At 37.8% G+C, this 24,298-nt stretch overlaps 3 protein-coding genes across 3 annotated transcripts; all 3 read right to left on the bottom strand.

Annotated features, from left to right (window-relative positions):
- Window positions 1-659: 659 nt before the first annotated feature.
- LOC125200752 (glucan endo-1,3-beta-glucosidase 9-like) lies at window positions 660-3,311 on the bottom strand. The gene is made up of 2 exons (XM_048098504.1): window positions 2,830-3,311; window positions 660-2,172 (listed from the first exon to the last, which is right to left on the bottom strand). The coding sequence occupies exons 1-2, from the start codon at window positions 3,183-3,185 to the stop codon at window positions 1,047-1,049; spliced, it is 1,482 nt and encodes a 493-aa protein (XP_047954461.1). The 5' UTR covers window positions 3,186-3,311; the 3' UTR covers window positions 660-1,046.
- Window positions 3,312-3,860: 549 nt separating this feature from the next.
- LOC125200751 (protein LYK5-like) lies at window positions 3,861-7,637 on the bottom strand. The gene is made up of 2 exons (XM_048098503.1): window positions 7,407-7,637; window positions 3,861-6,488 (listed from the first exon to the last, which is right to left on the bottom strand). Exon 2 carries the CDS (start codon window positions 6,418-6,420, stop codon window positions 4,579-4,581), a length of 1,842 nt encoding a protein of 613 aa, XP_047954460.1. The 5' UTR covers window positions 6,421-6,488; window positions 7,407-7,637; the 3' UTR covers window positions 3,861-4,578.
- A 784-nt stretch (window positions 7,638-8,421) lies between these two features.
- On the bottom strand, window positions 8,422-9,107 carry LOC125195072 (the record flags this gene model as incomplete). Its single annotated transcript, XM_048093275.1, has 1 exon — window positions 8,422-9,107. A coding segment is annotated over one exon (540 nt), but the record flags the coding sequence as incomplete, so codon positions are not given.
- Window positions 9,108-24,298: the final 15,191 nt, after the last annotated feature.

Genomic DNA, 24,298 nt, shown 5'->3' with positions numbered 1-24,298 from the left:
TTAAATGTATTTTTTTTTTATCTATGTACCTTTTTTAAATGCAATTAATGAATTTTCCCGTATATGTCTCGTAAATTTAATTCCGTAATTTAATCGTAATTTTAATTCCGTAAATATAGTATTTTTGAATTATTTTTATTGCGAATGGCTAACATCTGACTATGGTAGCCTAAATCTAATGTGGCTGAGATGGATTTTTAAATCGCTGCTGACGTGGCGGGGGAGAAAGCTGCTGGCCGATTTACGGCCGATTTTTTAGCCGAAGTACCATTGGAGATGCTCTTATAAAGACGTGTGCATTTTCATTTTCGTCGATCTCATAAAAATATGTGCAGCAGGAATCAAGCAAAAGCGAGGCTACAAAGATCAATGGCCCTGGAGCATCAAATTATACATAGGTGAACAAGGAAAGAATAAAGGTTGTGCGGTTTTATCTTATGAAGATCCATCTGCAGCACATTCAGCTGGGGGTTTCTTCAACAGTAAGTCACTTTGCCTTGAGTAGGAGATATTTCTCTTTTTTCTTTTTGCAATTAGTTACAACATCTAGTCGTAAACTATCAATATAATACAAGCAGTGTACGCTTAGGTATTTGGTTACTTTTTGTAGTGTTGTGAGCTGGAATAATTTGTTTCGAATTGACATAGGAATTTATGTGTTGATAGAAGAAGTGAAAATACTACGTATATGAATATACACCATCTTCTTAGTACACCAAGGTAAATGTGTATTCTATATTTGATCTCCTATTTGCAGACTTATCAATACTAAACGATTGATGCAGAGATATGAACTTCAATCCTGCACAATCATAATAATCCATACCAAATTTCGAATGTGTCCTGAGACAACCAACGTTGTCTCTTAAAACACAAAAATGGTATCAAAATACATCAAAATTCTCACCATTTCTGAAATGTTACACTAACGATGCAACCTGACTAGTAGTAGAAAGTAGCATAATATAGATACAATTGAAAATTTGGTTACACGCACCAAAATGATGAAAAGTACAACCATGAATCCTCAAAACATTAACCAAGATCTACGACCATAACTCAGCAAGCAACCACAGCAAGACAGTTACTGTTGGCGGTATAAATTGACAGATGCGCGCAGATTCTTGTAGGGAGATCGAAAGAGATGTCTTGAGTCCGACAATAAACCTGCATGCACCAATGGATGGATTGACGGTAGTGATCAATCCCAAGCCTGAGAAACCACAGCTATCTGCATTTTGACCATGCTGCTGATAGTAACTGTTGAACGCATACGAGACATTGCCAGGCCAGCTAAGGTTAAAGCACGAACCACCTGGCGACGCTGCAGTGCAGTCCGCAGCACCAGCACAAGCCTCGGAGGCAAGTGCTGCCGCGTTTGACAAGTCTTTGTTGTTGTTCACAACACACCATCTGGGAGAGAGGTACTGCACGCCTTGAGCATTCTCCAGTTTCTTCGATCCCTGCCCAAGGTCGACTTGATATTTCGCTTGGCCATCGAATGTGAACACACCCCAATGCCTCTCAAAGCTCCCTGTGGCTATGCTTCTGTTATCTTCGTCCAAAAGGCCAGAGATGTATATTTCCGTTGGCAAGGCTTGTTGTTGCTTAGAAGATTTTGCTGCATTGCTCGGGAGGTGGTTGATCAAGCCTTTAGTGAATTCCTCGGCAAGAGATGAGGTAGCATTTGGAGCACCGTCAGTGGGCCAACCAATTCGCCCAATGACTACGTCTATCTGGGGGAATCCAGCACCAGATAGGGCTGAAATGACGGTATCATAGCTCATGTCAAAGCTGTTTTTGTAGGTCTTGTGGCTATCATTTCGGGGCCGTGCTCTTTCTCTGAAAAGAGAAAAGTCAAGTGAAATGTTCTTGTTATTTTGGTAGCTCTGGAAGGGGGTTAGGGATACGAAAAACGGAGATCTATGTCTGTTCAAAAACGTGAGGAGCTCAATCATGGTTCTATTGACTGATGGCCTGATTCGCGCTTTTGATGGCAGACCAGTTTCTGATACAAAAGCATCAAAACTGCAGGTTCCAACAACTTTCACCTTTTCAGCCAAGTTAGCCTTGAGCAACGCTGTTTGGATGTTGGCAGCCGCTCCAGCAACAAAGGGGTGGAACTGGTCACCATAGCTTTGGAGGAAAGGCTCGTCTCCAATAGCAACATAACTACAAAAATGTTAGAGGTACATAAGACAATCCATGATAAAAGAATCAAACATCCGCAAAAATCAACAATCAAAAGCAGCAAGCATTTCCCTTATAAGTTACAACAATGCAATGAAACATGCACCATCTAACAATCAGTCGTCCACTCCTCTTGATCATTCAGGAACTTAGTTATGCATGTATGAATCTATTTCGAGCTTCGATAAAGTTACACTCAGATGTTATCACATTAGTTTGATTACCTATCACGTTTTAAACAAACTTTGAGGTTGAACGAAACTCATCGTGAATCAGTATCAAGCAGCTTGATTTTCTATATCTAGTTTACATTTTCATCTATCAAAGTTCAGTATCAAGCAGCTCTCCCCTTTTCTCTCTCGAGTTTACAGTTTCCATCTATCAAAGTTCAGTATCAAGCAGCTCTCTCTCTCTATTGAGTTTACAGTTTTCAATTTCATCCATCAAAATTCAGTATCAATCACATCTCTCTCCCTCTGTGTGTATGTTTAATTTTCCTCTCTCGAGCAGCTATCTCTCTCTGTCTCAAACATCTATCAATTAGGTTTTCGTTTCTCGAGAGAAATTAAACTGCGATTCAAAATCACAACTGCAAAATAGAAGAGCACGAAAACAAATGGAATCAATCAGAAAACGCACTCAATGAGGACTCTGGAGGCGCCGTCGGAAACGAAGCGGGTGAGGTTATCGTGCACCCAGCTCTGGGCGGCCTTGAGCGAAGCGTTGAGGCTGCGAAGCATGGTGTTGGGAATGCCAACGGTTACGCGGATTCTGGAGCCGGAGAGAGACTGGAGAACCAGCGGATCGGCGTCGAGCAGCTTCACTTTGGCGACGCCGTTGGCCTTGAGAAGCTCCACCACCTTGGGCGGCGGCAGAGGGTGCGACGCCGCCGTTCCCCAGTTGACGCCGATGCATCCGACATTTGAGGAGAGGGAAAGTAGGAGGAGGGAGAATGAGAGGGAAATGAGGGAAGAGTTGGATTTTGGTAGAAGCATTTCGGCGGTGGGAGATTTCGCCGCCGGTGTTACCGTGTTAGCTAGATGTTGCGCGCCACCTGTTTAAAGCATAAAATTAAAGGTTTGCTTTTTTCGTGACACAGATTTTCTCATTAGGGAATTTTTGTCTGGTCAATATAAATGGAAATCAATGTGAGGTAGGTTCAATTCTAATTTATAATTATACTCCCTCTATCCAAAAAAAAAAATACAATATATTCCCTCCGTCCCAATAAATATGAAACGTTTGCTTTTCGGCACGAGATTTTATATGATGTGTTTTGTGAGTTAAAGAAGAGAAAGTAAAGCAAAAGAGAGAGAAAAGTAAAGATAAAATTATTTATTTTAAAAAACGTTTCATTTTTAATAGGACAGAGAAAGTAAAAGTTTTATCATTTTGAGTTATCCATCAAATTAGATTAATTTTAGAAAAAAAAGTTTTAAATCAATACTAATCATTTATAACTTGTGTCATTAAAACTTCTGCCATTTACAACCTATAATTTGATCCGTTCAACAAATGACAAAATTTCAGCAACAAAAAATGTCAACCCATTGTCAACACAACATCAACTGTTGACTTTTTCTGTTGATATTATTTTTTCATCCATTGACATTTTCTAGTAGTCCAGATCATAGTTTGAAGTTTGCACAATATTTAGAGTTTGCATTTGATTACATTCTAGACTAAGCATTGGAAAAAACATACATGCAAGTATGTAACAGTAGTGCCTCAGACACCACAAGCTTGATTAGTTCTCCTCATTCCCATTGCAACACAACATCTAAGGTACCCATATGCTTTACTTCGTGAATTCTACTTTCTACTTGTAATGTTGAATCAAGATTTCGTACAATAATAGAATTGCACTTCTTGAAGTAAAAATTCTTCACCCATAGCTGTGTTTTTAGCTCAAAAAGAAATGACAAGAACCTATATGCAGCAATTCCTTGAATTAGGATGCAAAAATAAGCATGCCCTTTTCAGCAGTTCAGCTTTGAAACTTTGTAGACTTATATATTGGTTGCATGTTGATTGTTATATGCAGCCTTCTGCCGAGCTGGTGAGAGAGATTGCCACACTTGAAGTTGAAATATTGCGTTTGGAACGTCGTCTTCTTTCCCTCTACTGGACGGCTTTTCAGCTGCATCTCCCAAGGATCACAGAAGATCATGTGGAAACACCTCGAGGAGGAGGAGGAGGAGGTCAATTAAATCAGCCATCTCAGAAAATAGAATCGTAAATTCCAAGCTCCCCAACAATCTTTATTAATTTTAATGACATTTCTGTTTATATTTCCTTTGGTCATAGAATACCAGAACACCAAATCCATTTTCTCTGTCTTTGATTCCTTTACTGTATTGTGATGTAGTACAAACTAGAGATAGATAGCTAGTCGGTGAAGGTGAAGGATGTATCCTCCCAGTCGGTGGATGAGGAGAGCAGATCGGAAAGAGCCAGCAAGACTTCTGAGATGGGGGGCCGCACATCCACATTGTGACCTACGCACTTACGAGCAAGTTGAGCCATGGAGTAGGCGAGCTCCAAGGGGTAGTCGAGATCGGGATCCATGAATCCTTGCAGCTTGTCCCTCACATTGTCTCCGCTCAACACCCCGTCTATGCTCTCGTGCAACTTATCCGCAGCGGCCTCTTTTCCGGATAGGAGCTCCAGCATGATCACCCCAAAGGCGAAGACATCGAGTTTGGGAGTGAGGAGGCCTGTCTCTATGTACTCGGGCGCCATGTATCCTTGTGCGCCCACAACATGTCTGGTGGTGACCTTGTCGAATTCCAAGGCCCTGGCCAGGCCGAAATTGGCGAGCTTGGCACGCATGTTGGAGTCGAGGAGGATGTTGCTGGTGTTGAGATTCTTGTGGATGTAAGGAGGGTTGGTGAAGTTGTGGAGGTAATTCAAGGCATCGGCTACGTCGTAGGCTATCTGGATCCGTTGTTTCCAATTAAGGTGAGGCTTGTGCAGCCAATCCTTGAGAGAGCCGTTGTGGGCGTACTCGTACACGAGATAGGTGGTGCCCTGGTGGAGGCAGAAGCCTGACAGCCTGATGATGCGGGAATGGTTTATCTGTCTCAGCGTATTGATCTCGCCCGAGACGTCTTCTTTTATTACCTTCACCACGGCTTCATCACCATTGAACCAGCCACGATACACCGAGCTTCCTGCAATTCTGTTGGATTCTGAAAAAGAGTTAGTGGCAATCTCCAATTCTTCCAGCTTGTATAAGCTCAGAGTTTCCATGGCGCTCCGGATGCCTTGGGACAACTCCGACAATGGCGGCCGCGGCACCTCCTCCTTTGTAGGCAGAGGACTGGAGGATTTGTGGCTGCTGCGGCGGCGGAATAACCAGACTAGAGCGATCACAGAAAGGATTACCAAAAGAGCAGCCCCGATTCCCACACCGATGAAAATCCACTTGTGGGAAGAGGCGGGGCTGGTGGTGGGGAGAGGCTGTGGCGGGGAGGGGGCGGGGGTGGTGTTGGTGTTGGTGTTTTGGAGAGTGGGGTCGGTTTTGAGAGGGACGAGGAGTGGAGTGAAGTAGAAGATGGTGGAGGTTTGGTTGAGCATGTTAGCATCCATGATGGCGGGGACGTCGGCTCCAGCAGCAGCGAACTTGGCAGCAACAGAGGTGGCGTCCTCCCCCTGACGGAGGAGGTAGGTGAGGAGAGAAGTGAAGCCGGCGGCGGTCTGAGAGGGAGTGGGGCAGGCACAGCGGAGGGGAACGGCAAGCGTCATTTCGGGGAGGAGGTGGAGGAGATCGTAGGGGTTCTGCGCCATGAGGGCTTGGCAGGTGGAGAGGGACTGGTAGGTGTTGTTGGCGACAGATAAGTAGGTCTCGCCCAGGGATTTGAGGGTGTAGGAGGCGTTGTGCTGGTAGTAAATGGAGGAGCAGGAGCAGGGGATGGGGACAATGAGGAGGGTGTCGGTGGGGAGAGGGGTGATGTCGGATATGTTGTTGGCGGCCGCGATCTGGGAGGCGTTGGCGGAGAGGAGGTAGGCGATGGTGACGGGGGTGTTGTAGACGGGGGTGGATCGGAAGGTGAGGTAGGCGGTGCACGAGGGGGCGGCGTTGCACACGAATCCTAGAGTGGTGTTGGGGCTTTGTTCGCACCTGAGCTGCTTGTTGTTTACGTAGCTTTGCTGGGCCTCTGCTGCCACCGCCAATGCTACTACTAACACCACCACCACATCACCAAGAAATGCCATTGCCATTGCCATTGATTATTTGGATTAGGTGAAGGTGTTGCTGGATGTTATAATTCTCTCCCCTTCCTAACCACTTTTATCTAAATATAAAGTTCACAATTAGATATAAATAAGTAAATTTAAAGTTGCAATACTACATAAATCTATATTTATACAAACTATACTAATATAAAGGGGGAGTTTTGGGAAAATTTTCAGAAATACCATTTTGGCAGGAAAGCTATCTATTGGTTAACATTTTTTATGTTTTATTTATCTATACTAGTTTTTAACTTCTATAAATACCAAATTTATTAACCAACACTGTCATTATACAAACTAATTTCCAACGTCATTCGTCTATGAGCTTTACAGAACTACTAATGTTATCAGTTTTGTTTTTATCTATTTCAGTTTCATTTCTTTCTTTTTTGTGGTTGTATTGCTGATCATATCTATATCTATGTAGTAATGTTGTTCCAATCAATCCAAAAAAAAATTTATGGAGGGACACATGCCACTCTGCTATCTGCGAACTGCGAACACAAAGTGGTTCAAATTTTTTATTTGAAAGCGACGAAGTTATCTGTTTTAACTTGGTACTGTGAAAACCAAGGTGCAGAAAAAAGCAAAATCAATCTTTCATAGCAGCAAAAAGCGATTCCGTCACCCTAGCGGGCAACACTCCGGCCCCAAAATCAATCTTTCATTATCATAGATCAAGATTACTATGCACAAATGAGTTGTAAACTGTACACTAACATTGATGAGAAAATTTTGTGTAGAACTACAATATATCGAATGATATAAAAGGAAATAAAATTAAAATTGTAAACATCCAATTTAACACAGAATTACAAAAATTTTGTTGAATGAAAATGCAGAGAAATAAAATGAAAATACAATAAATTTTGAACTGATAATACACGCAACAGAGGAGGACCGAAAATAGGGTTTCTCAAAGTTGAAATTCTTCGATAATTCAAGAAAAAAAATGATGAGCTGAGATAAGTAGTTACCTCAATTCCGATTGATTGACGTGTAATCGAGCTTAGAGCTTGAATATCCGGTGGAGAAATTAGCGTCCACGAAATCGGTGAGCTCTCGGCGTGCGGTATATATATGTGCACAGAAAGGAAAATTCAAATATGCTCTGAATTATAATAGAGGATGAGATTGAGATGGAAGTAACGACGACGGCGACGACTGACTTTGACAATTAGAGTCAGCCGATAGGATTTAATTTGGGCTTTTTTATGTGTTGATAATTTGGGCTCTATTATGGACAATTGGACAGTATATATTGAGTACGATTTCTTCATCACACACATTAATTTTATGTTTTTTTATGACTAAAGGCCAAATGTGATTCTTAATATACGTTCGTTTTATTAGTTTGGTCTTAAATATTACTCTCTCTGTCCCATATTTAGAGTCACTTATTGTTATGGTTCGGATTTTAAGAAAGAGTTGAAGTGTGTAATAAATGAAGTGAGATGATGGAGTGTGTAATAAATGAGGTGAGATGGTAGAGTTGGTTGAAGGTGGGTCCCTTTTGACTTTTGATTTTTATTTAGGTTTATTTAGTGTAGATAATAGCATTTTGATGTAATTTTAATAAAGAATGGGGTAAAATTGTATAATCAAATATGTAAAATTCTCAAAGTGACTCTTAAACTGAGACGGACTTTTTTGGCAAAAAGTGACTCATAATCTGGGACGGAGGGAATATTTTTTTTTTTATTTGGTCTCTCATAAATGAACTCGGACCCAAATCGATCCTAAATTAACAGAATCGTCTAAAATAGACAGTCAACGTCATTTAATCATGTTTTGACCAAAAATTAACCATTTTAATTGTAATTAGTTACACTTGATTAAAATTCTTAATTTCTAATTTTATCAGCGCCTATATCCTCCATTTCATCATCAAAGCTCCTCTTCCTCCCCAATTTTATCTCTTCTGCATCGTCAACGCTTGTCAAGCCCTTGTCGCTCTTCGAGTTCATAGCCCCCAAATTCTGCAGCCTCGAGCTCTGCCGCAGCGCCGCCCTCTTCTGAAACAGAGTCGACTGCGCTCCCACCGGCGGCTGAACCTCGAGAGGCCTCAACAGCTTAGTCCTGTTGGGATTCAATCCCACTCCACAATCCACAGCTAGGGTCGAAAATTGAGAATTAAATCAGTTAAAACCCATCATCATAGGTGCAGAAACCGCGTTCGGAGCGCGAAAGTAGCTCTGATCGCAGCTCAAATCGAAGCTGCCATTATCAAAATTAGCGGTGAAGAGAGAGGGCATTGCGGATTTAGGGGGTAAAAAAGCGGGCATCTGGAAGGGCTGAGAGGGAGAGCAGGAGGAAGAGGAATCCAAAGGATTGAATAAAAGGGAGTTGAATTCAGGGAGGTTGAACGGATTGGGGGAGGAAGATTTCGTCGCTGAGCGTGGATTTGGGGGAATTCGGGATCGAATTGAAGGGGAAGAGGAAGCTGGGGCATTTTGTGGTTTGATGGGTTTTGATGATGGTTTTTGTTGAATCCGTATTGATGGGAGGCCGAGGGACCGGAACTGGGAGAGGACGTAGACGGTGGATTTGCTGGCGGAGGAGAGGAATAGGCTGGCGGCGGGGGAGGAGCGGGAGGGGAAGGGGTGACGGTGACGGTGGCGGTGGTGGAGAGCGTAGAGGGTGAGGAGAGAGAGAGAGAGTGAGGAAGAAGAGGAGAGTGTGTATGGGAATTTTACCGGAAAACACCATTTTATTTTTTTTTATTTTTTCTGATATAATTAAAAATATTAATTAAAATGGTTAATTTTTGGTCAAAACATGATTAAACGACGTTGGCAGTCTATTTTAGACGGTTCTATTAATTTAAGGACCGATTTGAGTCCGAGTTCATTTATGAGGGATCAAATAATCAAAAAGATAATATTTATGACCAAATTAATAAAACAATCATATATTAAAAGACCACATTTGGTCTTTACTTTTTTTTTTATTGTTACAACAAATGACGGTCTGCTTTATTTTTATGCTTTTCACTATATAATAGGGAGTACTAGATTAGTACTCCCTCCGTCCCATAAAAGTTGAGTCGTATTCCTTTTTAGTTCGTCCCAACAAAGTTGAGTCATTTCCTTTTTTAACAAAAGACAAAACATCTAATTACTCTTCCTTTATTCCATCATTTACTTTACTCTCTCTTATTTTTCCTACTTTTTTCATCTCTCCTATTTATTTAATATAAATTTTTAATCTCCGCGCCCAAAAGTTTTGTATCAACTTTTATGGGACGGAGGGATTACTATATTTTACTGTCAAATTGAAGTTAGATAATTTTTAAGATTATATATATTGCGCAAAAGTATTATGGTTAGTATTAAATGCTGTAGTGTTTTTGTTGCATCAAATTTGTCATTTTTATGATAAATTAATTTATATAACTAGGAATAAACACAATTGGGATGTCTTCTTCTCGATACGATGTTTTATTCAGAAGTGCATTATTTTTAATTGTTCCATAAATTGTTTGGATTGTTTAGAAATAAACATTCATAAACATTCAATTAACCGATAACGAAATTAAACTCAATAGAACTCAGAATTTTTGTATAATATTTAAAATAAAATTCTTTTTAATTAAGTACTACTAATTTCTATACATTAATTTATTGAATATATATTACTATCTTTAGGAGGGATGTCTACTAATATTTAAAATGACAACTCATCTTAAAATAACATCATACTATCATTCTTTGCCAATCATTTGTACACGTGGACGAATAATCAGCTGCCATGTGGCAATCATAAAAAAATCACAAGGGTAAATTTATGCAGACTGCAACATCCAATACTCTAGACTGCAATATCCAATACGCTAGACTGCAATATCCAATACACTAGACTGCAATCTATAGATTGTTGTAGATTGCAGTCTAGCGTTTATACTATTGCAGTCTAGCATATATAATATTGTAGCCTAGCGTGATGTCACAGTGTCATTTTAAGAGTGTTGTCATTTTAACGCACCCCATCTTTAGTATATCAAAATTATTTAAGATTTATTTTTATAAATATATTTTTCATTTATAATTAATATTCAAGTTATATAATTTATAAATATATCCTCATGGTAAATAGGTCTCACATGGCAACTTACTCATTTCACTCGCATTTCTTTTAAAAATAATACTCCCTCCGTTCCATAGTAATAGGGGCGTTTTTCCATTTCCGTCCGTTCCATAGTAATAGAGTCATTTCCATTTTTAGTAAAAGTCAACACATTTTTCCTCACCTACTTTACTCTCCCTTACTTTTTTCTCTCTTCATCTCTCTACCTTTTTCATTTTCCACTTTATTCTCTCTTTACTTAACTCACCTAACACAATTTTTCTTAATCTCCGTGCCGAAAAGTTTTGCCTCCATTACTATGGAACGGAGGGAGTACTATATATAAGTGGGACCCATAAGTATAAACTATTACCTTTTTTTTACTCGCTTTTTAAACATTTTTTAAAACCCATGTGCCCAGAAATGTGACTCCTAATGGCGGACGGAGAGAGTAATATTTAAGATTTGATATTTCCAATATATTTAATATTGAATATATAATGATAAATATTCTACTATGTAATGAATTCATACTCTATACAGTGGCGGATCTAGGGGGCAGGAGGGGGCAGTCGCCCCCTTCGTGCGACTATTTTCCCCTTATCGGGACGTAAAATTACAATTTCCGCCCCTCAGTTTGCATCCGGCGTCGCTCCGAACAACGAAAAAAATAGTCATATCCCCACTAAATCAAGCTAATACTATATATATTCCGTCCCTTCCGTTTGCATATCATGGATCAGCCACTGACTCTATATATGTATCGACATATTTTATATGCGTAGAAATTCCATAATATCTATTACTACCATTCAATCTTCCTTTCCTTTTACTAATGATTTCCTTTCCATGTTGACAGACACACCATGCAATGCATTCCTGGAGCAAACACAGTGGAAATATAGTCTAAACTCGAAACTGATTTGGTTTAATTATAAAAAGTAGAAGGAAATATATGATCGATTAATTATTTTAGTAAACCCTTGCCCTAGCATGTAAAATACTTGGCACTAAACAATATATAAACCACCCCTCTCCTCCACCCAAACCAAAAACAAAAAAAGTTGGAGCTATATATATTGACTCTACTATGGCTTCTTCTTGCTCGAAAATCCTAACCTTGGCCCTTGTTTTTGTCATTGTGCTTTGTATTCTGAGTTCCGACGTGGATGCCGGTAGGCCGGGAGGGATGACTGCAGTGGAAGCGGATGTTTCGGTGATGAATTTGAAGTATTTTAAGGAAGATAAGGATAAGCTTTTCCTTGCTGACTGTTTACAAAAATTTTAAAAGTTAATGCAGAAATTTTAAAAAGTTAATGCACGAATTAGATTGCATAATACATTTCATATAATGGACAAATATCCCTTCACGTACAATTTTGCTAGAGACAACATCACTTGTGCTTCCATTTGAAGAAACAAAATAAGTTTTGAAAAGTTGGACACGAGATGGGCATTGTCCAAGTTCTTTGGTTTAGGAATATGTACATTGTTAGGGTTCTTTGGTTTAGGAATATGTACATTTTTTTAAAGATCTTCAACTTTCGCCCGGTCAGGCCTCAAAGCGAGAATTTTTTAGGTACGTTTTTTTTCAGTAGTGCACTCACGTCCCTACCAACTCTGCAAACTTATTTTACACTTTGTTGTACATAAGTTTGGGGGGATGAAGTGGTGGACCGTGAGTTTAGGATTATTCTTTTTGCTTTAAGTTTTTGTTTTTGTTTCAATAACCCCGTAGGTGAATTTTGTGTTCTAAAAAATATTTTCTTGAATCCATGTCGTGAACTTAACATGAAGAACTTAGAAACACCATGCTTAGGGACACACTTTAGATCGAGTTGCCGATGATATTACATTCCATCTATGTTTAAGTGTGGCTTAACGTTTTGATTTGATGGTTTGGTGAAAAGGTGCATAATTAGTGAATTGCTTGTTCGCCTTGAATCATGCTTATACCTTGTGAGGATTTGAGCCTATTATTTCATTCTTGTGTGATTTATCTGCATTCATGTATTTTTTTCTAGAACTTGCTCCTAGTCTTGCCTAAGTTTACATAGTGTTTAAGTTGATTTAGGAGGATGATTGGCCATCTTTTCTTAGCCTACTTTTATCCAAAATTTTGACCCTCTCAAAAAAAAATTTTTCCCTTTGGAGCCAAGTTTGAGCCTTTAAGCCTTTTCTTTGGAAGCCAAAATAATGGGGACAATTCCTTGGGTTAGTTAGTTTTTGCTATCTTATTTTGTAAAGGAATTGGAGAGATAAGGAGGAAAGTATAAAAAGTAGTGTGCTTAATATAAAGAAAGTACAAGTTGTGAAATTGAGAAAAATTCCAAATATGTGCTTGATCTTAGAAAAAAAAGAAAGGATGTGTAAGAAAGAAAAAGAAAGAAAAAAAGAAAAAAATGTGTGAAAGGTTGTGAAAAGAAAAGAAAATCAAAGGATTGGAAAGTGAGTTGAAGGAGATAAATGAAGTGTTAAAAGTGCCTTGGGTTTAGAAAAGTGGAGTTATCTTTACTCTACTTGGGATATTTTTATTTTTAGTCACTTTTTAGCCAAATATTCCTCACCTACCAAAGAGCCTACATTACAACCAAAGATAAAGACCTTTCGGACTTTTGAAGCTTAATCACATTTAGTAGAGGAGGGAGTAGACTTTGAGCAAGCCTATGGTAAACTTTGCATGATGTATGATTTGAGTGCTTATGTACACATTATCCTTATACACTTTGAGAGTGAGAGAACACTTCCCATCTTTGGAAGTTTGCCACGTGCGAGGGCTTGAATTCAAGGTGTTCCACGAGTTAGTAATGAAAGTTCACTAATAAGCCTTGCTTGATTTGATTGCGTTAATACATGTTTAAACTGTTCTTCCATCTTTTGAGGCAATTATGACATCTAGTCCTTGTGCATTCCGTGCGTCTATTCTTGTGTCTTTATTGTTTTGTTCGAGGACAAACAAAAATGTAAGTTTGGGGGAGTTGATACGCTCGGATTTTGCACTGTTTTAAGGCCATTATTTGGTCCGTTTTTTATGTCAAAGTCACTCTACACGTCCATTATTTGCATATTTTATCTATTTTGGTATTTTGACGTGTTTTGTGAGAAATGTGCATAATTGAGCCAAAAAAGGGAGCCAAAACGCCAAGTTTCGGAATCTGGAGTCGACGGCGATGGGTTTTATTTGCTTTAGTTTTATGTTCAAATTGTCTTCAAAATACCTTCAATCTATGTTTTTAAGCTTCATTCAATTATGTGTAACTAAACTCATTAGGATTCTAGGGATGTGTTAGTAACGACTTTGGTTATACAAATTCCTTTTTCTATCTAATATCTGTTTTGTTTTTACTTTGTTTCTTTCCTAAGTAGTTTTGATGCTGCATGATTGAGTGACACAATCGTGTATGATTTAATATAACTTGCTTTATAACTGTGACAGAGTTCTAGCGAGTTAGATTCACTTAGTAGACATTACAGTTAGCTTCCCTTAAAACGGCACTGTTAATTGAGAGTGAGGACTTTTCAAGGGTCTTAGGAGCTTTTGGAGTTACGTGTTAGGATTGACAACCCTAATCTTGTAATCAACATTTGTTTCGCATGAGCATAAGCTAGGTGACTCGTCCTTTCAAAGTATAAACTGTGCTAGGGTATTGTAGTAGGAATTTTGTATAACCATTACTGTGAACACACATCCCTGGGATTCCCTTATCTCTATTGTCTTCCTCTTGATTTATCTGCTTTTAGTTGATCTATGCTTTCTATTGTTTTTAGTTTTTCAAAAGTTTTCAAAACCCAATTGTTTTTCCAGATAGTATTTGAGTCTTAGTAGAGGATAGACACTTTGTGTTCGTCTTTCCCGTGTTTGATATCCGGTACTAACCTTTAGCTATACTATATATACTCTGTATACTTGCAGGTTTATTTAGTGCTACTAAAAAGTGCATCAATTATGTTATAAACTCTACATTGTACATAATCAGATAGCCAAACTTCAATAAATTAATAATTTAGGATTATTTTCTAGAGAAAACGAACCTTAGGTTGAAAACTCATTCATTAAAGGGATTGAAAGCTAACCATTTAAATTTTTGGCAGATAAAACTACATTATTTATGCATCCTCTATTGACTAATATAAGTGGAAGAATAAGAGATTATATTTATATTTCACCAAAAATAATCCTAAACAACTATCAATGAAGTTCCCTCAATGCACCCAAGAATGTCAAAAATTGTATTCCTAGCTGAAATAATAGTCTTCTCAAAACAAGGACAAAATATATTAACCAATTTCAACTAATATCAATCATTATTTCACCTCATCAAATAATTCCATCGAGAAACTCTACAGTTCAACATGCATATAGAAATTATCCATGAAATTGTAATATACTTACCTTGTATTCGGAATAGATGTTCTAGAAGTCAGAGCATTAATCTTCACTGCCGATTGTAGTTTCGAATCTTCACATTCTTGGGCAGAACTAGAAAGTAGCCATCACAAAACAACTGGAATGCAGCATCGCTTTAGAATACTTTCAGACCAACACAAACTTTTTGTCTCTACTCAGCAGGAAATTTAAAGGCACAACTAAACAACGATTAGAAAACAAATTTTGAGAGCTAAAGTGTAAACAGAAAACAAATGAATCTCTCATCAAAAGCTGGCACATGACATCAATATCTAAGAGAATCAGAGTTAAAAATATCAAGCAACTTCAATCAAAATTAAAATGGAACTAGAGCACTTTACAGCAACAAGGCATGTGCTTAAAAAAGAAACTCCAACAATTCTGAATATTAAGATAAACTGAAATCGGTATTGAAAAATTCAATTTGCATAATTCTTAGCACTATTTTATAAATTTCAAACTAAGAAAGTCAATCTAATCTACTAGAACATTGACATAAAATACTAGACACGTAGTCATACTAACTGACACCATCTACGATCCAGAATCCAATTATGGGAGCCAAATTGCACAACAAATACCAGATAGATATTAAAAGACCAAAAGTTTCAAGACTGATAAAGCATAATAGCTCTTGTAAGATATAAAGGAAGAGTTGAAATGTGGAGTGACCACACTTCACTTGGCACCCTTCTTGGTTGCTGCCTTGGTATTGGTTTCAATTGACAGACACATAATTTCCATATCCAACACATATCCAACATGGACAAGATAAGCTGTAAAATCATAATTTACGTAAATAAGGACAAGCTTAGCTGTAAAATCATAATTTAAAATGTGACTCGGCAAAAAATGTTCACACCAATCTCAATTCAGACACAAACTAAGATTCATACCAAATACCTACAGACAGAGGGACCTAAATCCTAATTGAACAATTCCGCGAAATAGGATGTAATTTATCTTTACTCAATAACCAACAATACACCTCTTCACTCTAATGTCGAGATTCCAAAATTTTTATGCTGCAAATCAGAATAAGAAATAGAAAATTAGTTGACTATGATTTCTGAGATGCCAAAATATTGATGCGGCAAAACTAGATAACAACTTGAAAACTAGTTCGATTTTGACAGATGTGTTTATTCGTATGATACACAATATATAGACAATCAAGAATCACAAAAACAACGCATATCAAATAATCATATATCGTATTGTCAAAGAAAATAATTCTGTACTCACTTTCGTAGCTTCCATACTGAATGATGTTCTATAACCACCATTTGATAACATTTAAGTCATCAAAATCATTCATTTAAGTCAATCTCTATTCCATCGATGTCTGCACGAACCCAACCAAAGCCATCTGACTCTATACTATCAGCAGGAACACAAATATTACTTTGTAAGTATGTCTCGACATCAATAATAGGTTCCATGTCATAATGAGCTCAAGCTGCAGTAGAGACACCTACGCTCCATTGTGATTCAGTTGGATCGTCTACATAGAAGACTTGCTCAGCTTGAGATGCAAGAATAAATGGTTCATTTTGGCGTATCACATTTGAAAAATTATCTAATGTAAATCCATTAGCATCTGTCTTTAATCGTTTTCCTTTTGACACCCATTCACAATCAAATAACACAACTCTATGTCTACAACTGTGATCCAGCTTAACGACATCTGTTAGAATTCCATAAGAGTCCAACTCGTTTAAGATTGGATTTTGATCCCTAGTACTTGAAAAACTTGACGTTGTAGCTTTAACACGCACCCCAGTATTTTTTGTTTTCTTTGTTGATTCACTTGGATTTTACATGACTTTAGAGGGTAGTTTTACTTGGTTTTGATCATATATTGTGTACTTTGAGACATGGTTATAGCTACTTCTCTATTAGAGCATCCCCATCTGTGCTCTTAGCTAAGAGCACGGAAGTAGGCCCAGACCTACTTTTACTTGCTCCTTAGCTAAGAGCACAACACCCACATCCGTGCTCTTAGCTAAGGACAAGCTCAAGGGTCCCACCATTCTATTATTCAATTTATATAAAAACATTTTCACAATATTAAAATGCATTAAAAATACCCGGAGTACTATTACAAATTATAAAATAATTAAAAATTACATAATTCAAATCCTAAAAATTAAAAATTATGTAATTAAAATCCATAAAATTAAAAAGTACGAAAAAGTATGAATGAGAGATAATTTCATGTTAAAAATGGATGATGAATGTGTGTATTTATAGATGATTTTGGGATTAAAAAAAATTCACAAAAATAAAAAAAAAACGTCTATAAACGGCTCTATTTTTTTGGGAATCCAAAAATATTTTTTTTTATTTTTTGGTATTATTTTGAATTATTTATGAATTTTTTAAAAAATAAAAAATAAAAATCGAATTTGCCAACGTTAATGTCGTTGGCCAATAAGAAGACGCCACGTATGGCTGCTCAGCGGCACGGACGTGCTCTTAGCTAAGAGCAGCGCCGTGCCGCTGGCACGAACGGACGAGCTCAGTCCAGCGGCACAGATGGACGGACGCACGGACGAGCACCGCTGCGGATGCTCTTATGTTGGTATTTTGACCATTTTGTGAAGAATGTGTAGAAAAATGTACAAAATATGTGGATGTGCAGCTGCTCAATGTTCGAGACAGCTTATCTGGAGATTTTGAAGTCCGATTCGCATGTAATTGCATACCATTCTCTTCGTCTTCGAAAGAGCTTCGCGTGGATATCTTAAACGTCTCAATCGGAGTTCGGTAGAAGAAGTTATGGCCGTTTTACCAAGACTGTGTAGAGCAGTGACATAGCTGGCGACCCGCCAGGTTCGCATGCAAACGAACCTGGCGACCCGCCAGCAATCCACGAAAAAAACGCCGTAAGAAGCTGGCGACTCGCCAGCTTCGATGCACACCCAACCTGGCGATCCGCCAGCTTCGTCGGACAGCTTATTTCGGGCCCAAAGTCAACCCTAGGTATATATATGCTTAGGAAACGCCTCCAAACACAACTTACACGCCTCCTACCCCAAAAAACCACTTTTTCACCTAGGAAGAAGAGAAGAATGAGCAGAGGACGAGTATTCATCGCAAGATTGAAGACGAGACCTCCAATCCGCCCAATCCAATTCTAGGAGTTTCTACTTTTAGTTTCATTCTTGTTCAAACAATGTTTTTGATTATTTCTTTGAATACCTCTTTGACTTTTGTGTTGAACATGAGTAGCTAAACCCTTCGTAGAGTCCTACGGGGGAGATACAACGATTCTTATGTTTAATTGATTTCCTTTTTCTATGCCTTGGCTCATGTGGTTATTTTGATTTCTTCTGTGCTTATACATTTATTTGACTGATCACCTTATAAATGCATGTGGATTTTACTACAAGAACTGAGAAGTGAGTAGTTTAATTTGAAAGAGAAGAAATTGACGTCTTTGCCAATATAATCGAGAGATTTGAGCCTTTGAATGAAGCTAAGTATCTTAGGAGCTATTAGGAGTTGTTGCCTTAGTTCTAGGAAGGAGACTTCGGTTCTAGGTAGCAATCTACAAATTATATGCTTTGAGAAAAGATATAGTTTTACCTTAGTGATAGCTTAATAACCCTTGAGACCCTTTGTTGGCATAGTTAGGAAGTTAGTTGAGCATAGGATAGTTGTTATCGATCCCGTAGGATTCTACCCTTCTCATCTTTGATCTACATCCGTTTTCTTATTTGCTTTTAGTTCTCTAGTTGTTTTTAATTGTTTTTACCTTGCTTTTAAGTAGATTTAGAAAATCCAAACTTTCCGATTCATCTAGATAGTAGTTGAGGTTGGTTCGTGGTAATTAGGTTGACACTCATTGTCTTTGTGGATACGATACTCTTTGCTTACTATTTGCTACATTAGCCCCGTACACTTGCGGGTATACTTGTGTTAAAAATAAGTTGAGTCATTTGTACACTCCAAATCTTTTGTTTGGAACCGGAAACCATTTACAATATATTTTTTATATTTCACTCCAATTATATTAGGCCCGCGAGCAAGTAACTTCAGATCTCTTAATGTTGGATTTTCCTCATGGACTGTTAACCCTTCAACCTATTGAAAGAAATTAAAATCACAATAATATATAGCAACAACATTGTATATTCACCGTTACTATCATTGCGAATCATATAACTTACATATTGAGTAAACCAACCAGCAAACCTTTCACTCTGGATACGTTCCAATTGATAACGTGCAACGCGAGGATTAGATTGTTCAACTACTACTCAATATTACCTGAAAAAGAACAAATCTTCATAGTTTAACAAAAAAAGTTCTAAAGTTATGATAAATAGGAATTCACAAAAATAACTTACTCAATGTATGGTCTAACAGCCTAACAGTTGAACTCAATGTATGGTCTAACAGCCTCACAGTTGAACAATACATATTGATGTGCTTTCGTCAATGTTACATCATCTAATCTCATAGAAATTCCTTATCCAAGAGAACGACCGTGGATCGTAAATACATCTAATCCAATTATTGCATTATCTGTAACAGTTTCGTTCCTAGATGCTCGATTAAACTTTGACTCCACATAGTCAGCTAAATACAAAGAGCAAAATCTCAAACATTCTTCTGCTAGATATCCTTCAGCAATTGAACCTTCAGGTTTGCTTCGATTAAGCACATAAGATTTCAATGTGCTCAAATATCTATTTGCATAAAAAATATATATCAAGTATTAGATTTTCAAATATTTCAAATGGTTCATTATTGAAAAAACATCATTCGTTATATACACTATTTAAATTTCATAAATATAACTTGAAAATATATATATTACCTCTCTATTGGATACATTCAACGGTAGTGAACCGGCCACATATCTTCACTTATGTAGCCAAATGTACATTCAAGTGCACCATTACATTGAAGAATGATGGTGGAAATATCTTCTCCAATTGGCAAAGTACCACAACAATATCTTTCTCTAAACGAATGATATCAGTAGGAAAAATTACTTTAGAACAGAGTTCTAGAAAGTACTTACTAAGCTGAATCAAAGGTAAACGTACTGCCCTAGAGAGTGTCTTTCGCAATGCTATAGGCAATATGATGCACTTTTTATTAGCACTAAAAATACCTGCAAGTATACAAGGTAGATCTAGTATAGCTAAAGGTCAGTACCGGGATATCGAACACGGGGAATATAATTGCAACTGACTATCATGTACTAAGCGTCAAATACTATCTAGAGAAACAAGAGTTTAGGTGTGAAATTTATAAAACTAGACATGATGTAAAACAATAAAAGTAAATAAGATAGAACTATCTAGAGAAACAAGAGTTTAGGTGTCAAAAAGGATAATGATTTCACTAACTTTTTAGTTATTCTAATTAGTTCTACGTTCATCCGACTCAAGTTTTACCACGATCTCTTCCTATCATGCATCAATACACATGTCACAATTATTGTATGAACATATAAGATAAACCAATCAAAGCTATCACCGATCAAAGATTGACAATATTCAAGGTAACGGCAAATTAGTCGAACAAAAGTTCAAGAAAAATCAAGTGGAAACGAGTTCTGAACATTAAACATAAAAAGAACTACATAAAAGTCAATTACTATCAAAACTCAAAATTCTATTGTTTAGTAATCCATAGACAGATGAACTAAAACAATAATTAAAGTACGAGACATGAAATAAATAAACAAAACCCAAGGATGAATCTTGAAGTCTTCATGCTCCTCTTGCCTTGCTTCAATCTCCAAGAATGGTGATGGAATGATGGATGAATTAATTAGGGTTGGAGAATGGAGGGGGAGCCATGAAGGCTCCCCTTTTTGGGGGCTATGGAAGGGTTGAATTCTATGAATGAGGTTATATGGTATATATAAGCTTGAGAAGGATTTAAATTTGGTAATAAGTGTCCTCCAAGCATTAGGAAAGATGTAATTTTCGTTCCCCATAGTAGAAGGAAAAGATTTGGCTTCACAAGGTAATATCTTATTTCCTTCATCAAATTTCTGCCTAGACTGCAGCTGGCACCTTGCGCGATTTTGGTAGAACGGTCATAACTCTCTCCACTGAACTCCGATTGAGGTGATTCTTGTACCATCTTGAAGCTATATTCAAGACGAAGAGAATGGTGTGTAGAAAGCCCTGATCGGACATCAGGATCTCCGGAAATTTGAGTTTGAAGACAGATGTCGCGCGCCGCGTTTCTGTGGCGGGCCGCCGCACCTTGGCCGGCGGTCGCCGCGTGCAGTCCAGAAGCTTCTGACTCTATGTGGCGGTCGCCACGCACTTCCCGGCGGTCGCCGGGCGTGTCTTTGTCTCCGTTAAGTGTCGGCGATCGCCGGAAGTGTTGCGGCGGTCACCGGAGAAGCTCCAGATTCCCTACTTCGCGTTTTAACTCCCTTTTTTGGCTCAAATGTGCACATTTCTCACAAAACATGTCAAAATACCAAAATAGATAAAATATGCAAATAATGGACATGTAATGCAACTTTGACCTTAAAAACGGGCCAAATAATGGCCTTAAAACCGTGCAAAATCCGAGCGTATCACAATAGTTGTTGCATTATAATATGATAGTCATGACTTTTCAATCCTAGCAATTTTGGTGGTTTTAATCGAACACACCTTGAGATGTTTGAGGGTAACCATCGGGAACTTTAAGATTTTTCAAAACCTGACAAAATATTGTTCTCTCCTTCTTGCTCATTGTAAAAGTTCATGTTTGATTCCCATCTGTTCCAAATCTTGGCGTGATTTATAATTGTCTTTTGATTTACCATCCAAATCCAACAATGTGCCACAGATACTCTCGCAAACATTTTTTTTAGTGTGCATGACATCAAGATTATGACGAACCATATTATCTTTCCAGTATGACAACTCAAAAAATATATTGTTTTTTCCAACTGAAATGCTTTGGATTATCTTTAACTAGCTTACCATATTTCATAGTAAAGTCTTTCAGGTCATCCATCACCATATCGCCAGATAGTTGTTGCGGTGCTTCTCCACACTCAACTGTGCCATCGAAGAGTCGTCTATTCTTCCGAAACTCATGTTCTTAAGGTAGGAATCTTCGATGCCCCATGTAACAATACTTTCCACCATGTTTCAGTTTAATAGAATGTGTTTCTTTGTTACATACCGGACAAGCATATTCACCTTGGGTACTCCATCCGAATAAATAGGCATATCCTGGAAAATCACTGATTGTCCATAAAAATGAAGCGCGTAGCTGAAAATTTTGCTTTTTGGATGTGTCATACGTTTCAACTCCTACTTCCCACAAATCCTTTAGATCAGCAATAAGTGTTTGCAAATCCAGGAGCTGATGGACCAAGTATCAGTAGAGATAACATAAAAGAATACTCTTTCATGCACATCCATGGATGAAGGTTATATGGAACCAATATGACAGGCACACACTCATTTTTTGAAGGGATTAATGATACGCTCATATTTTGCACTGTTTTAAGTAGGGATGTCAGTGTAGCCCGCAACCCGTGGGCTGGCCAAATAGCCCGCCAAATTTGTAGGGTTAGGGATGGAAATTTCTAGCCCAATAAAATTAAAACCCGATTAGCCCGCAACACATTAGGGCTAGACCCGAAAACCCGATTGGCTGGCCCGAAAACTCGATAAAATTTCTATTATTCTATTTTTTTACTCTTTATTCGACACTTCATCGATTAATTTTATAATATAGATAACTAAAAAAAATAACTTTTAATTTTATATTAAATATACAAATTATATATTTAATTTTTATTAATATAATAATTGATAAATAAATTAAAAACTTCAAATTCACTAAAAAAATTATTTATATTTCTAAAACATGCATTAAAATTTCACGTAATGTCTCAAATATTAGTATTTGATCATGTCTATGATTGAATTTAAGCATATATCTCAAATTTATCACAATTAAATATTTTACATTTTATTAACGTAACTAATTTTCATCAATATTTATTGGATTGATATTATCGGTAACAACCCGATTAACCCGCTGGGCTAGCCCGAAACCCAAGCTTTTAGGGTTAGGGTTGAACTTTTATAACCCGAAAGAAATCACAACCCGACTAGCCCACACCCGATTGACCCGCAACCCGAATAGGATTGGCCTGAAACTCGGTGGGCCGACCCGATTGACATCCGTAGTTTTAAGGCCATTATTTGGTTCGTTTTTATTGTCAAAGTCGCATTACATGTCCATTATTTTCAAATTTTATACATTTTGGTATTTTTACGTGTTTTGTGAGAAATTTGCATATTTAAGACGAAAAAGGGAGTCAAAACGCAAAGTTTGGAAATCTGGAGTTTCAGGCGGCGACCGGCGACCGCCGGCGCCTGGCGGCCTACACCCTGCAGCGGTCCGCCTCGGAAAATCTGTGCAAGAAACAAAGTCACGCCCGGCGACAACCGGAGAATGCGTGGCGACCGCCACAAATGAGTCAGAGACTCGGGACTGCTGTGTGGCGACCGCCGACAGAAGTGCGGCGGCCCGCCGTGAAAAGCGGCGAATTAGATTTGACCTAGATTTCTCTCCAAGATTTACCATATTTTGCAGATCTTTTCCTTCTAGGATGAGGAGCGACTTTTCCCTATAAATAATCCCTCAAGCTTCATCAAAACAGATCATCTTTTTGCATCATATTTTCCAAAGATTAAAAGCTAGAGTACTTCATTGTGCAAGGAGTTGAAGAAGGATTCAAGAGCATCAAAACGACAAGGATTCAACCTACGGGTTTTATTAGCTTTAGTTTTATGTTCCAATTGTTTTCCCTTCAATCTATGTGTTTAGATTATTACATCATGTGTAACTAAATTCATAGGATTCTAGGAATGTGTTAGTAACGACTTTGGTTATACAATTCCTATTTTCTATTTAATAACCGTTTTGTTTTTACTTTGTTTCTTCCCTAAGTTAATCTTGACGCTTCACGTTTGAGTGACACATTCTGTGTTGATCTAATATAACTTGTTTCATAATTGTGAGAAGATTTTACGAGTTAGGTCCATTTAGTAGACACTACAATTAGCTTCCCTTAAAATGGCACTGTTAATTGAGAGTGAGGACTTTTCAAGGATCTTAGGAGCTTTTGGGAGTTACATATTTAGGATTGACAACCCTAATGCTAGTAACCAATGTTTGTATCGCATGAGCATAAACTAGGTGACTCGTCCTATCAAAGTATTAACTGTGCTAGGGTATTGTAGTTGGAATTTGTATAACCATAACTGTGAACGCACATATCTGGAATTCTCTTATCTCTATAGTTTATCTCTGTTATTTATTTGCAATCAGTTGTTTACTGCTTTCAGTTGTTTTTCAGTTTTCAAAATTCTCAAAAATCTTTCGGTTCCCCATATAGTAATT

The sequence above is a fragment of the Salvia hispanica genome, chromosome 1, assembly GCF_023119035.1.
Source record: "Salvia hispanica cultivar TCC Black 2014 chromosome 1, UniMelb_Shisp_WGS_1.0, whole genome shotgun sequence".
Lineage (NCBI taxonomy): Eukaryota > Viridiplantae > Streptophyta > Magnoliopsida > Lamiales > Lamiaceae > Salvia > Salvia hispanica.
The sequence above is the reverse complement of the archived record's forward strand: the minus strand, read 5'-3'. Positions and strand labels throughout refer to the sequence as shown.

Excerpts from the sequence above, each read along its gene's own strand:
- LOC125200752 (XM_048098504.1), bottom strand. The coding sequence starts at position 3,185 with ATGCTTCTACCAAAATCCAACTCTTCCCTCATTTCCCTCTCATTCTCC. Across the intron at positions 2,173-2,829 it reads GCCTCCAGAGTCCTCATTGA|TTATGTTGCTATTGGAGACG; the intron begins GTGCGTTTTCTG and ends ACATTTTTGTAG.
- LOC125200751 (XM_048098503.1), bottom strand. The coding sequence starts at position 6,420 with ATGGCAATGGCAATGGCATTTCTTGGTGATGTGGTGGTGGTGTTAGTA.